Genomic DNA, 14,719 nt, shown 5'->3' with positions numbered 1-14,719 from the left:
ATGTTGTGAACGCCCAGCAGGGCTGTTATTCTAGAATGTTCTAGTGGGAGTTGCTTGAAAACTGCATAGATTCCTTGATGATCTCATAAGTGTCATGGTATCACTCAGGGTGGCATCCCCTGAGATCCCTCCTTTCCCCTAAGTAGAGGGGCTGTCCTTGCTCCAGGTTCTACCTGGTCTCTGGCCCTTTCCATCCTAGAGCCACCAGCGTTGTCCTGTGCTGGAGACTTTGTAAGGCCGGTGACACTTTTCTTTTTTGACTTAGAAAGAAATTGGCTGGTAAGTATGAGGCAGGGGCCAACTTCTTCATAGGTTCCAGTTTTGGGAAGCAAGGTAGATAAGAAACATTTTTGGAAAGCCCGTTCAGACGAGGCTGTGTTGACAGACAGTGCCATGAGTGTGGAGGGCTCTGAACCAGATGTAGTGGAGCTGTGCGATGCCTGGGGGGGGCACAGCCAGGGCCTCTGGAGCACAAGGGTTTGTGGGAGGCTAATTGGATGTTCCATTTACTTTATTTTCATTTTTTTTTGAAAGTTTTATACATAGATACAGGGTATCCATTCCTATTCCCTCTGTTTCCCTCCTCAACTCTCTTCCCTACTTCGTGCCCTCTCTTTTTAGTTTGTCTTTAGTTTTTAGATTTATTTTTACCTTATTTTGAGAAAAGGTCTTACCGTGTAACCCTGACTTGCCTAGAACTTGATATGTACACCAGGCTGGCCTCAAACTCACAGAACTCTGCCTGCCAGTAGCTACCTCCCCAGTGGTGGGCATCACCACACTTGGCTATTTTTGTTTTTTTAGAAACCACTGAATATAATTAATATGGCCTTTAGCACATTAATGTGGGGTTATCCACCAGGGCATGGGCAACCTACCAGTGCCCACCTTCCAAAGACAAGTGACTCTCCGTCCCTCACCAGCCATCAACTGCCAGTAGGTCCTCAGCTGTGGGCGGGACCTTGGGAGCCTCTCCGTGTTGGAATTATTAACTGGCTTGATCTTGTTCATGTCTTGTGAGTTCATGTGTGTGACATCTATGTCATGTCCAGGGGGCATTCAATAATCTTCCTCTCTATCACCCAAGCCTTAGATTCTTCTGTTTTTTCTTCCTTGATGTTCCTTGAGCATTGGGGTGTGTGTGTGTGTGTGTGTGTGTGTGTGTGTGTGTGTGTGTGTGTGTGTTTCCCAAGCCCGTCTTTCAGGCCTGGAGCACTTCCTAACGGACAAGAAGGGTTCCTTGCTGATGGAAGTGAAGGACGTATCTGGGATCTCACCCCTGCTAGCATTGCTGCTGTGAGGTTCCCAAATGTCTGAACACACACCCCTCTGAGCTGTAGAAGATACTGCAAGAAGCCTTTTGACTACTGCAAAATTGTTCTCATCCAGAACATTATTTCTCCTCAGGCTATAGATACAGATATTGGTGCTTGCTGTTTATAACATTTGTAGAAAGCCTCTGGTGGGAGACAGTAGGTAGAGCAAGGGTCTGGGACCATGCCTGTCACCCCTCCTATTCAGGTGGCCAGCACAGAAAAAGGCCTGCTACTCTTGGGAAGGAGGTAGGAGTTTCTGTATTCCTGGAATTGGGAAGGGCCAAGAGAAGGTGGGTTTGGCTCTGTGGCGCTGACCATGGTCCTGGACGCAAATGCACAGTGGTATTTCCTTGTGAGGGGAAAGCTCCCTGGTGTGATTGCTGCTCCCACCTTTTCACAAGATGAGCCTTGGGCTACTGTTGTTAGCTTTAGAAGGGGCAAGAGCTGGGGGAGTTATTTCTAGAAGGTCCTAGGGACTATGGGACAAAGACACAGGTAGGTTTCCTCTTTCCTGGGTCAGCATAAAAAAAACAAACAAACAAACAAACAAACAAAAAAAAAAACAACTGCACGATGGTGCTCCGTGACACCTCGTTAAATTACCCAAGTGCTGAATTCTAGCATGCAGAAGGGAATTGCGTGGGCAGACAGCTCTGCAGGCTCTGGTATGACCAGATTGCTTTGTTTCTGACAGAAGCATTTGGTTATGGGTAGCATTGCTGTTTTATTATACGCCCAGTGCAAGAAATTGGGGAAACGCTGGAAAACAATAGGTGCATTTGTGCCTCCTGTTGATTTCCAGATCCCTGTCTTTCATCTGGTTTCTCTCCTGTGTTCACGGCATACTAGGAGCTGATCTCCTTACAGATCAGCTGTTCTGTGATGTGTCTTCTCCTATGGACCACTGGCACTCCATCTAGTTCATTTGGGAACACTAAGTTTAGGGTAGTGTCTGAGTCAGGATACTATATGCCCGTGTGTCTACACAAACCTTTGTTCACAGGTATGTCCTGTTCAGGCGGGCCATTTCTGCGGGATGTGCGTCTGATTGTGGTCCCATCTCTTGTTGTACTCATCTGGATCATTAGGAAAGCTGGTGAGGAGCAAGGGGAGCCCAGGAGAGGCCCATATCAGGAAAAGGTTTGAGGAATGAGCTCTCTGTCATTGGAGCTGTGCACAGCTGGGACCAAGTATCTAGTAATGATCAGGAATCAATGCTGTGAGCTTTGGGGCCAGCCCAGGAGCACAACTTGGGCAGGAGACATGAACATGTCTGTCCATCAAATGTGGGATAGTGGGTGGGGAGGCCTGTGAGCTACTCTGTCAGGAGAGCCATTGCTGGGGTACCCTGAGCACCTGATGGTCCTCCTGAGCCATGAAAGAAAATGGAAATTCACATTCAGGAGGGGAGAGGTTACATGGTAAACTTCCATCTCAGCAGAGGGAAAGTGTTTCTTTTCCTAAGGCTCTTATATGTTACTAATAGCCTTCAAAGCTGCAAGATGGGACCTGTAGGTTATGTCCAGGAATATCTGTGTTGGGGGTTGAGTGTCACTCAGTAGTAGAGGAGAGGAGAGCCTGAGTATGGGAGGGAGGGGACTGGTACTGACCGTGGACAGTATCATTTCAGTGGTGGAAGAGGACGTGTCCTGGAAGGGATGCTACCCAGCCCACAGTTGTTGAGGTCTTTTCATGAGCTGGAAACACTGTATCTATATGCAAGACTTCCCAGAAAGACTGGTTGGTCTTGCCGCAGAGGCCTCAGAGAGTATCTTTATCTCCATTTTTCTCAGGATGACCCCATGGACCAGTGCTCAAGGACTGGAGAGTCTCTGGGTACGGTATATGCAGGCTATCTTGCAGAGAGGCCCCAAGGCATCGAGGAAGCCTTGCTTAGAGCACAGATGTAATGACTCTGGAGAAATAGTTTACTCTACCAAGAAAGTTCTTGTCTGTTGTCTTTTAAAACTGAGATGAACAGCATAACCCTAACCATTTTTGGTAAATAAATTAGTGGTAGTTTTTTTTATAAATACCACATGGTCATCAGTGTCCTGTAGCATCAAGGACACCTGTCTCTATGGGCAGTTCCCCACAGGGACCCTTTCCAGTTTCTGGTGCTCAATGATACCTTCCTGTCTATGATAGGTTTGTTCTTGATATGCTCTACAAAGGGATCATTATGTTCTCTGTGTTGGATGCTTTTCCTCCGGATGTGTGGTTCCTCTGGATGTCCAAGCCATAGGGCAGTAGAGCCTTACTTCTTCCTATGGGTCTCTGGCGTCCAGTTTGTCTGTCCTCCTGTCTGCTGATGGATATGTGGCTTATCTGTATCATTAGGCACTGCAACCCCAGCTGCCACAAGGTGGGTGCTAATTTCTGTGATGCACACATAATTTTCATAGAGACACAGCCTTGTCTGTAGTCAGCTGTTTTTTTTTTCTATGCCAGGCTTGGAGTAAGTAGCCAGGCTCTTCAGAAAGTTCCTATCTCATCTGTTCTCAGACCTACATAAGGCCCACCATACTGATTTCCTTCTTTCCTTGCTTTCTCTGCCATTCTTTGAAGATCACAAAAGAACCCCCAAGCGATACTGGAACTGACATGAGCAGTCTGGAGCTGAGAGCAGTTTGGTTACGTCAGGATCCCACCAGTCAGGACATATGTCCTATGTACAGGTGTGGGGATGGTCTCCTGGGCGTTGGAGAGGGCAGAGCAGATGAGGCTGTGACCTCCGTGGAAGTGAGCATGCCCAGGGAAGAAGAGTCTGAGGAAGAGATGGACTTCGGTTGTGTGAGTGGAAGGAAACTTTGCTACCAGGTATCAAAAGGAGGTGTGCAAAAGTCCTGAGGAATGGAGGCACCGTAGTGAGGCTGAGAAGGAGCAAGGAAAACCGTTGGGTACACCAGGTATAGCCAGGCCCTTAGGGCACTAGGGCCAGCATAGAGCTGCAAGCAGAACCGATGTAAGCTGTCTGCCATTTCCACCACAGCTCTCTGCCCACTCCTGGGATTGAGATAGGACAGATTTCCTATGGTCTCTGTGGGATGCACAGTTGGCTGGAATGGGGCATACTGAAGAAGGGAAAGGCCGAGTTAAACTTCTAGGAGTTAGCAGGTTGGGGGCTCTGAGCCTGTAGTATGGCCGCCTTCTTAGATGATTCAACGGGCAGGGAATGCAGTGTAGGCCTGGCATGGCCTGGGACAATACTACCTGATGTAGACTGGGCTCTGTAAAGCACCCACAGTGACTAATGGGAGTAAATTAACTTCCTGGAACTTCAGTCTCCAGGGAGTTTATATAGGAGGTGCCAGGTCATGAGGTGGTGCTTGGGAAGGACTCTCCCTGTGCTGAGCTGGCAGGTTTGGGCACCTGTGCCTATAGAAGATACCTAGCCTTTCTGGGGGCTGCCCCATGGTGTCTATAGCAGCTATTAAAACTGGGTGTCGGGGCTGGGGATTTAGCTCAGTGGTAGAGCGCTTACCTAGGAAGCGCAAGGCCCTGGGTTCGGTCCCCAGCTCCGAAAAAAAGAACCAAAAAAAAAAAGTCTTGGGCTTTTGATGGAGTGGATAGCTAGACAGCATTGTATGGGGACAGGTCAGGGAGAGTAGAAGCTTGGGACCTCTCTAGCACCCTCCATCCTTGAGATAACCTTCGTTGGCCATCCTGTGACCAATAGTCAGTGTGGGTGAGAGGTCCCTTGATACCTCCCGACTGTGGTGTTTGGAGATGGAGGCAGGATGGGGGCTAGCTGAGGCCATCTGGGGAGGCCTCAAATGCTGAATCAGCACCTGAGCCTCCAAGGACTTGGGGCTTCCTGAGCTATGGTTTGTCAGGGTCTGAGGTATTTTATGAGCATTTGTTGTGTACTGGGCCTTGTCTACTTCCCCTGAGTCACTTTCTCCCACATCCCCAAGGCCTTATGGATGATACTAGGTTGGGTAGAGGGGCTCCAGAGTGACAGACAAACCAATACTGCCCCTCAGGGTGAGGAGACTCATTCCAGCCGAGAGGTCCTTAGATGGAGTGTAGCTTCTCTTCTATCAAGGCCCAGGGGATGTACGGCCGTGTGATTTTTTTTTTTTTTTATTAGAAGCAGCCATCAGCAGCCCAGCTCTGCTTCACTCCTGACATTGGAGGAGACAGTAGGTCCTGGCAGCAGAGCAGTTTATTAGGGGGAGAAATTAGATTCCAGGTTACAGCGCTGGCTGTGTCTAATGGACGAGGCGGCAGTAGGTCCTTGGGGAGCCATGTGTGATCTTAACCAGAGGGGATGTGTATGGTCTCGATGTAGTTCCCCTCTTACTGTACTCCAGGCCCTAAGCTGGAAAGGCCCAACATTACAGGAATGTGGATTACCCTGGTTGGGCAGATTTCTGCAGGGGATCCCGTGTGGACATACAATATCCTCCTGTGGGCAGGGTTCCCATACAGGGTAGTTTTGCCTGCTCTAGCTGGATCCTGTGTGAGCCATGCAAGTGACCTGGAGCCCCGCTTTCCCCATCTGTAAGTGGGGGCACGAGCAGCTGCCTGCCTTAGGGTCATCACACCCCTGGCATGATGTAGGCAAGTAGAGACTTTCAGCCCTTGGAACCAGATTTCAGTAGTCTGCGTTGAGCAGGGCTGGGGTCTGTGATTAGCTAGCTTCCTTTACTGTTATGACATTTAGAATCTTTGTTGTTACCAAACGCACATTGGCATGGCGAACCCTGGCTTCCTAAAGTCAGCCTTTGGGTTCTGAGCCAGCCTGGGGCGTGTTTCCAGGTTCTGACAGTGAGGCAGTCGGTGCGTGAGGCAGGATTGGAAGGGGATGGCAGTGCCTTTTGTTTTGTTTTGTTTTGTTTTTCCAGAAGAGAAAGATTCCCTGTTATAAGACTGAGGGGACAGGAGGAAGGAAAAGGAAGAAGCCTTCCTGGCATGCAGGGGCCATGCACGGGGTGCATGCACATGAAAACCTGTGCCCTTTACATCTCAACATAGGCTGGCACCACCAGTTGTCACTGAACATTATGGGGATGTGGATTACCCTTCTGGGCCTGAGTGAGGGCCCACTGATCCTAAACCGTTGCCCCAACCTTTGCTCCCTTTCCTGTCTCCTTTTCTTGCACTCAGGCCCTGGTTCAAGTGATCTTCCTCTGCCCAGAGTTCAGAGTTCCCTCCCATGAAGTCGTTCTTGCAGCTAGATGAAGGCAGTGGGTCTCTAAATTTCCCTGTGGCGTCTTGCGATGTGGGACCTGGATGTGCTTCTAGATACACAACAGGTTCCATGCAAGCTCCATTTCTAGGAGACTCTCCCATGCCAGGGTGGGTTGCCAAGAACTGTCTGAGGTCCCTGCCTTGCTCCTCTCTGGCTCTTGGAATCTGGGGCTGGGGACCAGCTGCTTGTGATGCTGGTCTCCTTGGCAACTGCTGCCAGGGAAGCCTCCTGAAGTTGAATCTATTATCATAATTAGCCCTGAAACCCCTTGTTGTAATTCTGGGCTGCAGAAAAACCAGCCATATTCTTGCTGCAGGCCTCTTGTCCTTTCTGAGCCCACGGGGCTTAGCAATGGCTAGGATGGAGACCGTGAGGAAGGCCCCTTCTCATCCAAGGCTCCAAGGCTCCTCGGTTTGTGGGTGCTGTAGGGAGATGTGGCCAAGCCCCAGAGCTGAAGATATCTCATGGTCTGAGACCTCTAAAACCGCTTCTCCTATGTGCCCCCTGTTCCAACTGGGTAAAAGAAAATGCTGAATTCCAAGTCTGAAAATTTTGTCACTGGGGCAATTCCTCTGATGGCCAGGCCTGTACCAGTGGATGGTTCCAGGCTCCTCTGAACACTGGTGTCCATGCTGGATGAATCTTCCCAGGGTTTCCATCCTCCCTCAGAAGGGAAGAAGGTGATTCTTGGCTCCCCATTACACTTGCCATGAGTGTCAAGAAACATAACACACAGTATGGCAGGACAGGAAGCGAGGGGATGGGCATTCCTAGAATGGTTTCTGCCTGTGGCCGAGTGATCACTGACACATGATGGCTCGGCCTGGAGGAGAGGCTAGCTTTGAGAAGGGAGCAGATCTGAGGGTGACCTCCTGCTCTCCCGTTGTTATTTGTCCCTTATGCTGGGGCTCCAGGCTGGGAGCCTGTGAAGTGCCCACGTCATGGAGGATAGGGGGACATGCTGTACACCTCCTGAGGATAGATGGTAGGAAGTGCCAACCTTCTAAAGCTCCTGTGCCCCTCCTCCTCTCTAAAGTGGACATGAGTGTGGGATGTTCCGGATACCGGTTGCCAGTCACTGAGGTGTTTACAGATGGGTGGAGTTACAAGTGATCAGATGTTGCCTTAGGCCTGGAGGTGTGGCTAGCCTAGGTCCCCTCTCCTGGGAGGACTCCTGCCTGAGGAGGAGCCTGGTCACACAGCCTGAGCTCCTTCCTGTCTCTGAGCTTCCAGGAGCAGCGTGGGCGCTACTCTTCCTGCATGTCCCTTGCAGCCTCCCCTGCACCAGCCTTCCTGGAGGGGGCCATCTGCTCTGTCTGTTCTGAAAAACTTAAAAAACAAACCGTGGAGCGGAGGAACCACGGCGGCACTTTCTGGAAGCTGCTTAGAGCGGCAGGGCTCCAGAGTGGCTTTCCTCTGTACAATGGATAGTACACAATCTGCTGGCTACGTGAGAGTGTTCTGGGGGAGCAAGGTTCATGTTCCCTCGAGATTAGTCACTGGCTTTGTACACCCAGGTAATCATGGTCACACTCAAAAATGCCTCCAGAGGGGTTGGGGATTTAGCTCAGTGGTAGAGCGCTTGCCTAGGAAGTTCAAGGCCCTGGGTTCAGTCCCCAGCTCCGAAAAAAAAGAACCCCCCAAAAAATGCCTCCAGAATGGTCTGAGAGAGACCCTTAGGAATACAGCTGAGAGGGCCAGGTCAACTGGCACCTTGGCCCTCAGTTGTTTGTAGTTAAATTTATTTATTTATTTGGTGTGTGTGTGTATGTGTGTGTGTGTGTGTGTGTACACGCACATAATGCGTGTATTTTTAGGCAGGCATGCACGTATGTGTCAAGTTGATTTCTCCCATCACGTGGGTCTCAGGGATTGAACTCAGGTTGTCCGGTTTGGTGGCAAACTCCTTTTCCCGTTGAGTTATCTCATTGGCTCAGCTCCAGTGTTTTTAACACAAAGGAATACATTGTAGTGTGGTAGGCTGGATTTCTGGACTAACTATGGATACTCTATTTTTGAGGTCTATCCCTGAAATTCTGTCCCTGACTCTGAATTCTATTTTGCCCAGGCTCAGCGCTTGCTTTACCCTTACCAAAGCTTTCCTCTGTTAAAACAAAAACAAAAACCACCGTCCCTGCTTCTCTCTTAACCAAGCCTGCTCCTCCTTACTCAGCAGGTTCTGGCCCCAGGAAACCCTCTTGGGGAAGCCTCCTCTGAGCTCCTACCTGGCCTGTGTGTTGAGCCAGTCCTGGCATGTTTTCTGCTACAGGAGCCTTCGGTGTTTCTCATGGTTTTATCACTAATCCAGGGTCCTTATCAGGGCATGGGAATCCCCTGCCTTCCTTTCCATTCCTTCCTTGCTGATCAAACTGGGAGAAGACACCCCAAGCAGCCAGAACCAGTTCTAGAGTGCAAACAAGATGTGTACTTTCTTTCCTCTCTCTCTCCTTTTTTTTTTTTTCAGGGCTCAGTTAATTGAATAAATTGGCTAACGAGCAAAGGAAATTAATTGCAGTTTTGAAATGTGACCGTGGCTTTGTGCTGTTCTGATTGTGCCAGCAGCCGGTCACTGCCGCCACTGCCTCTGCTCAGGAGCTAAGAAGCTTGAGACTTCGGTGTTAGATGTTGTCAGGAGCCACAGACCTGGGACCTATGCCCAGGAAGATCGTCGGGCCCGTGCATCTCTTAGGGCCAGTGTTGTTGGAGGTTTAGCTGAGGCTGAGAATCCTGGTGTCAGGTGTTCTCTGAATGCTGCTGGCCGTTGCTATGGACTGATTCAAGCTGGAACATGCAGTGAGGGACCCTGGAGCATCCTTAGCTCTTGTTGGGGGAGAAATGGTCTTGACTTCTGACTGGTGATTTGAGTGATAGGGTATGATGTCTCTCGTACCAGCTGGTTCTCTCTCTGTCTCTTGGAGTTCCCTTTCAACTTTTGAACTCCATTCTTTGTGTCTCTCTTGGCCCAGTCTCAGAAAGACACAGGGAATTAGGCCCTCACCATCCTCCTGGACTGGATATACTGCTGGCACATGGTACAGACCCTGGCATGGTGTATTCACAGGCCTAGATGGGTCTTCCTGGTACCTGTTATTTTGAGAGTAGGGCAATTAGGTCCTAGGTGGGTGTTGGTGGGGTCAGTGTTGGGTAATGGAGTGACATTTTCTTTCTTTCTTTCTTTCTTTCTTCTACTCCTCCTCTTCTTCTTCTAAAATTTATTTATTTACATCACATCCTGATTGCAGCTTCCCCTTCCTCCTCTCCTCCAGTCCTTTCCTCTCACCTTCCCTTCCTCCCATCCACTCCTCCTCCCTTTCTCCTCAGAAAAGGGAGATCTCCCATGAATATCAACCCACCTTGGCATATCAAGTTGCAGTAAGATTAAGCACATCTTCTCCTGTTGAGGCTAAAGAAGGCAACCCAGTCAGGGGAAAGGTTCCCCTTTGACCACTAAGTTAGCCAGGATTCCCAGGCATCTGGCTGAGCCTTCTTACCCATGAAAGTCAGTTGTGTATATCAGTGTGTGGCTGTGCTAGTACTCCCCACCAGCCAAGCACAGGTCTTGGTGTTGCTATGTTTTCAGGTGTGATGGACACTTTAGTCAGCAACTGTAGCACAGGTGACTGTCAACAGTGCCTGGGTTCTTGAAATCATGGAGGGTGGAGATGGTATTGGTCTCAGGGTCCTCTGTGGTGACAGAGGCCTGCCGAATGGGGGGACAGGATAGTAAGCATCTATGAGTAAGACCTGCAGCAGGTGCTCTGGGTTAAGGTGACTAGGTGGCTGCCTACTGATAGCACAGGATGGACATAATCTCTGGTATATACCAGGCTCCATCAGTGGACTGCTTGCACTGCTGTTACCTTCCTGATAGGCCAGTTCTACTTTGGGAATGTGAAACCTGGACCTTGAGGGTCTAAGGCTGCCAGACTGGTGACCCTGGTCTTTTCACCCAGACAGCGGGCTACTGGACCTGCTCACTGTGCGCTGTCCTCTCAGGATGTGGAGCCCAGCTTTGGGGGTTCCTGGTTCTCCTGCCTCTACCTCCTGAGTGCTGGGATGATAAGTGTATTCTCTGCTGGCTGCTAAACCCAGGAAATTGAGTATTCTAGGCATGTACTCTGCCAACTAAATAGGATCCCTAGCTCCTTGTTTTCCTCCTTATGTCTCATTCACTGCGGCTTGTCTGAAAGGGAGGGGCCGGGGCCAGGTAGAAAGTAGACACAGCACCCGTTATGGTGAGAGGTGAGCTTGGAGCAAGACCTATTCTGGCCCTCAGCCACCCACAGGCTAGAAAAGTCAGGGGTCTCGAATATGCAGGGGCAGAATCCAAATGCATCATCTTCAGCAATAATGGGCTTCATCATCTGCAGCTCTAGAGGTGCGGCCACAGCTGGATTCGAGTGCTCAGCTGGCATCAGCTTTTACCCATAAGCACCCCTGAGCCCTGGACTAGAAAGGGGGCATGGTCTCAGAGACAATACCCTGAGCCTGCAGCAGAGGCCATCAGAGAACAGCAAGAGGGAAATAGTGACCTAACTGGCGGGGACAGTGGTCAGTTCCACACATTAGGTGAAGAGGGAGAATTGTGTGGAGGCAGCCTGACCCCTTAGACTCTCTTTTGCCTGAGGGTGGGACTCATGATGGACTCTAAGGCCCCAGCAGGAGCATGGTAGCTTCCCATCATAGTCATCACCATTATTGTTGTCATGTGCTGTGTGCGTGAATGGATGCCTGGGTTTCGAAGATAACGTGACTGCTGGCAGGTGGGGGCGGGCACAAGCAACTCCTTGAGCAAGAACGCTTGTGGTTCAGGCAAACGTGAAGTTCTTCTGGGTGCCTTGTGGCCAGGCTTGTTTCACGCATAGGACCCAATGACTGTGTTTGATGTGCCTGTTTCGTGCGACAGGCTGTCATCTTCAGAAAAGTGTTAATAACACTCGAACAGCCTAAGAGCCAGTGGGCTCCTGACATGTGCACACCCCATGTCCACGTGTGGGCCTCATTTGTTTTGGAGTCTGCCTAGAGTCTGCCTCTTATGTTTTAACTGCAGTTTCTCCAGTCTCCCAGGATAAGTTGCAGATGTGGTGGTCTTCAGCAGGCAGTATTCCTGTTATACTGCCTATCGTGTTTAGGCACGTGTTAAGGGGCACTTGGTGTGCCCCTTATCAAAGGCCACAAGCTAGATTCCTGTGGAAGGACTATGGCACCTGTCCTCTGTAGAGCTCTGGGGTAGAGTAAGGGAGAAGGAATCCCACTTGTCAGAGGATGCAAATAGCCACGGAAGGGGCAGAGATCTTGCAGGAGAATTTTGGCAGGTCAAGAAGGGTCAGGTAATAATAATAATAATAATAATAATAATAATAATAAATTATGAGAGATAAAGATAGATAGATAGACAGACAGGAAGGAGGGAAGGAAGGAATCATCAGAGCTTATAAAGAAGGAGAAATGGAAACACTGTGGCAGCTAGGGAAAGGCCAGAAAAATGATCTGAGAAGTTCTTGTTCAGCACCCGATCTAGCTGGAAGAAAAATTTTCTGTCTCTGAACCTAGGGAGGAATTGTTGTATACCAGGAAAAAGAATCAATATTTACCCTCTGTAGGGCAAGCAGTGTGGAGTTGGTTCTTTTATTGTTTCTGCCGCACAGAGGAACCTGGTCAGCAATTGGTGTGATTCTGGAGTCTTGGGTAGCAGGAAGCAGGTGCAGACTGGCCCCCTGCTGTGCTCAGAGGACCCGATAAGGTCTCATCGTGCTAGCTAATAGACAGAGGTTGCACTGACAACTGCCTGCCCACTGACTGCAGGTTTCTCTCGCCTCCTGCAGGTTTCTTTTAGTCTTCTCCTGCCTTGTGCTTTCCGTGTTTTCCACCATCAAGGAGTATGAGAAGAGTTCCGAGGGGGCCCTCTACATCTTGGTAAGCCCCATTCTTGGGTAGGGCATGGGGAGAGGCCTGGAGGCTGGGAAATGGGCCTCTGCATGCAGCACGGCCTGCCTTCCAAGCCCTGGACCTCTGGTTCAACCCTGATCGTCTAGTGAGCCAGGACTTCTGTGTACACATTCTCCTCCAGAGCAGTTAGTGTTCTTTCTTGCATACACAGCCACTGTTGCTCCCAGCATTGTGGTGTAGACCTCAAGCCCCTTCCCAGCCTCCTAGTCCCTAGAGGTGGTATTACAACATCCCGAGGTTCTCACCATCCCCCCCCCCTTTCCGCCCTGCTCTCTGGAGCCTCAGTACTCAGATGCCCCCGCTGAAGTGTGTGGTGCTTCCCAGAAGATGTGGGTGAAGGGGTGGGAGGCCATGATGCTCACTCGCATAAACCCTGTGACGGGACAGGGGTGGGTGTCATGGAAACAGGATCGTAATTTCTCTGTTGCCATTGGTAACGGAGGTGGCCCTTCAAGAATGATCCCACTAGAGTGCTTTTCCACCCACTTTGCCCCACTGCCCTGGAGCTGCCTGAATTCTAGAGGAACCTATTCTCCCTTTGGTATGGCTGCGAACTCTCTCAGCTCAGCCCTGTTGTGCCCACCCCTCACAATGGCACTAGAGCCTCCCACTCCAGCTCAGAAGGGAGGCAGGAAGGGGGTTCCTTTGGTGGTCTACAGGCCAGGACTTGCTGGCAACAGTAAGTCCCTGGAGGATCTGTTTCTAGCAGGGATTCAATCCTGGCTGACATGAGCTAGGTGCCCTGTGGGGCTTGAGCTAAGCCTGAAGCTCTGATTTCTAGCTTCTGATCCCTGGGGCTTTAGCCATCCCTGTCCCAAAAGTGTCATTGTAGGATAGAGGTAGCCCTCCTAAAGCCTGGTCGTGTCTTCATCCGTGTTCTTCTCACCTCCCAGGAAATCGTGACCATCGTGGTATTCGGTGTTGAGTACTTTGTGAGAATCTGGGCTGCAGGCTGCTGCTGCCGGTATCGAGGCTGGAGGGGCCGGCTCAAGTTTGCCAGGAAGCCATTCTGTGTGATCGGTGAGGCCTGGTGGACATGGCCACCAGAGTTGGGTCTGGGGAAGGAGTTGCTTTTGTCTTGGCCACAACGGGCTAAGTGAGAGGGTAGGGTCTTCTGGAAGTTCCTTCTTATCACTGACTTGGAACTGGAGGCCATGGCTAGCAGGGCCTAGGAGTTGGGAGGGGGACAAATTGCTGGGCAGTCTCTCCTGGAGATCACAGGTAGGCAGGGTGGGCACTGAAAACCACCCTTCCCAGGGCCCCACATGCCCTTGCATGTCTAAGGGGTCATTGAGTCCTCCTCTGGGGGCCCTGGGGAGGAGATGCTGTGATCTGTGCCTGTCTCCCACAGACATCATGGTGCTGATTGCCTCCATTGCTGTGCTGGCTGCTGGCTCCCAGGGCAATGTCTTTGCTACGTCTGCACTTCGGAGCTTGCGGTTCTTACAAATCTTACGGATGATCCGTATGGACCGGAGGGGCGGCACCTGGAAGCTCCTGGGATCGGTGGTCTACGCTCACAGCAAGGTGAGCAGCCCTGGCCCAGCCTGGGCCTTGCTGTTTTCCATAACCTCAAGGCTCCAGGCTGCTCAGCATTGATGCAGTCACGGACCTGGCAAGATATAAAGGAGCCTCTCCTTTTATCCCACGGCTGACTGTCTTTCTCACCTGTCCTTAGAAGCTGTTTTCTATTCTTTTTTTTTTGGTTCTTTTTTTTTTTTTTTGGAGCTGGGGACCGAACCCAGGGCCTTGCGCTTCCTAGGTAAGCGCTCTACCACTGAGCTAAATCCCCAGCCCCGCTGTTTTCTATTCTTAGTGTGCGCGATCCTTCCTGTTAGCTGGCAACCCCTGTAGCTGAGCAATTTCCCTCCCTGGTTCTGAGGGCCTGGATCGATAGATACTCTGCCTGAATCACCTGCTTAGGGGTTGTTTAAGTTGTGGCTTGTGGCGGCTGCTGACCAGGGTACTCATGGCGTGACTGTGGGTACACATTCTGTGTTGAAGGAATCCTCAGTGGCCAAGACCTGGTTTCTGCCAGGTTGTACTATGGGACCTTTGTTCTCATTGACTCAAATGCTCTCTATCCTGCCTGGGCCCTCTTTTATTTTTGTCAGCCATAATCGTGTGGGGTCAGGCACTGGGCTCTGGGGAAGCTGAGCTCCCTGGGGGCCTGGTCTCTCTCCCCCCTCTACACTGCACACCCAGTGTTGGGAACTGAGTATATGCCCATTGAGGCTTGCACCCCTTCTTGGGGATA

General features: G+C 50.6%; 1 protein-coding gene across 17 annotated transcripts in view; it reads left to right on the top strand.

The window, feature by feature from the left end:
• The window catches only part of Kcnq2 (potassium voltage-gated channel subfamily Q member 2), a 58,620-nt gene that overhangs the window by 7,419 nt on the left and 36,482 nt on the right, over positions 1-14,719 (top strand). For all 17 annotated transcript variants that reach the window (XM_087647405.1, XM_087647413.1, XM_087647411.1 and 14 more), the window contains 3 exon segments: positions 12,339-12,429; positions 13,356-13,482; positions 13,814-13,989. In XM_087647405.1, coding sequence (XP_087503531.1) covers positions 12,339-12,429; positions 13,356-13,482; positions 13,814-13,989 — 394 coding nt within the window.

This window comes from Rattus norvegicus, chromosome 3 (assembly GCF_021556685.1).
Source record: "Rattus norvegicus strain SHRSP/BbbUtx chromosome 3, alternate assembly SHRSP_T2T, whole genome shotgun sequence".
NCBI lineage: Eukaryota > Metazoa > Chordata > Mammalia > Rodentia > Muridae > Rattus > Rattus norvegicus.
The sequence above is the reverse complement of the archived record's forward strand: the minus strand, read 5'-3'. Positions and strand labels throughout refer to the sequence as shown.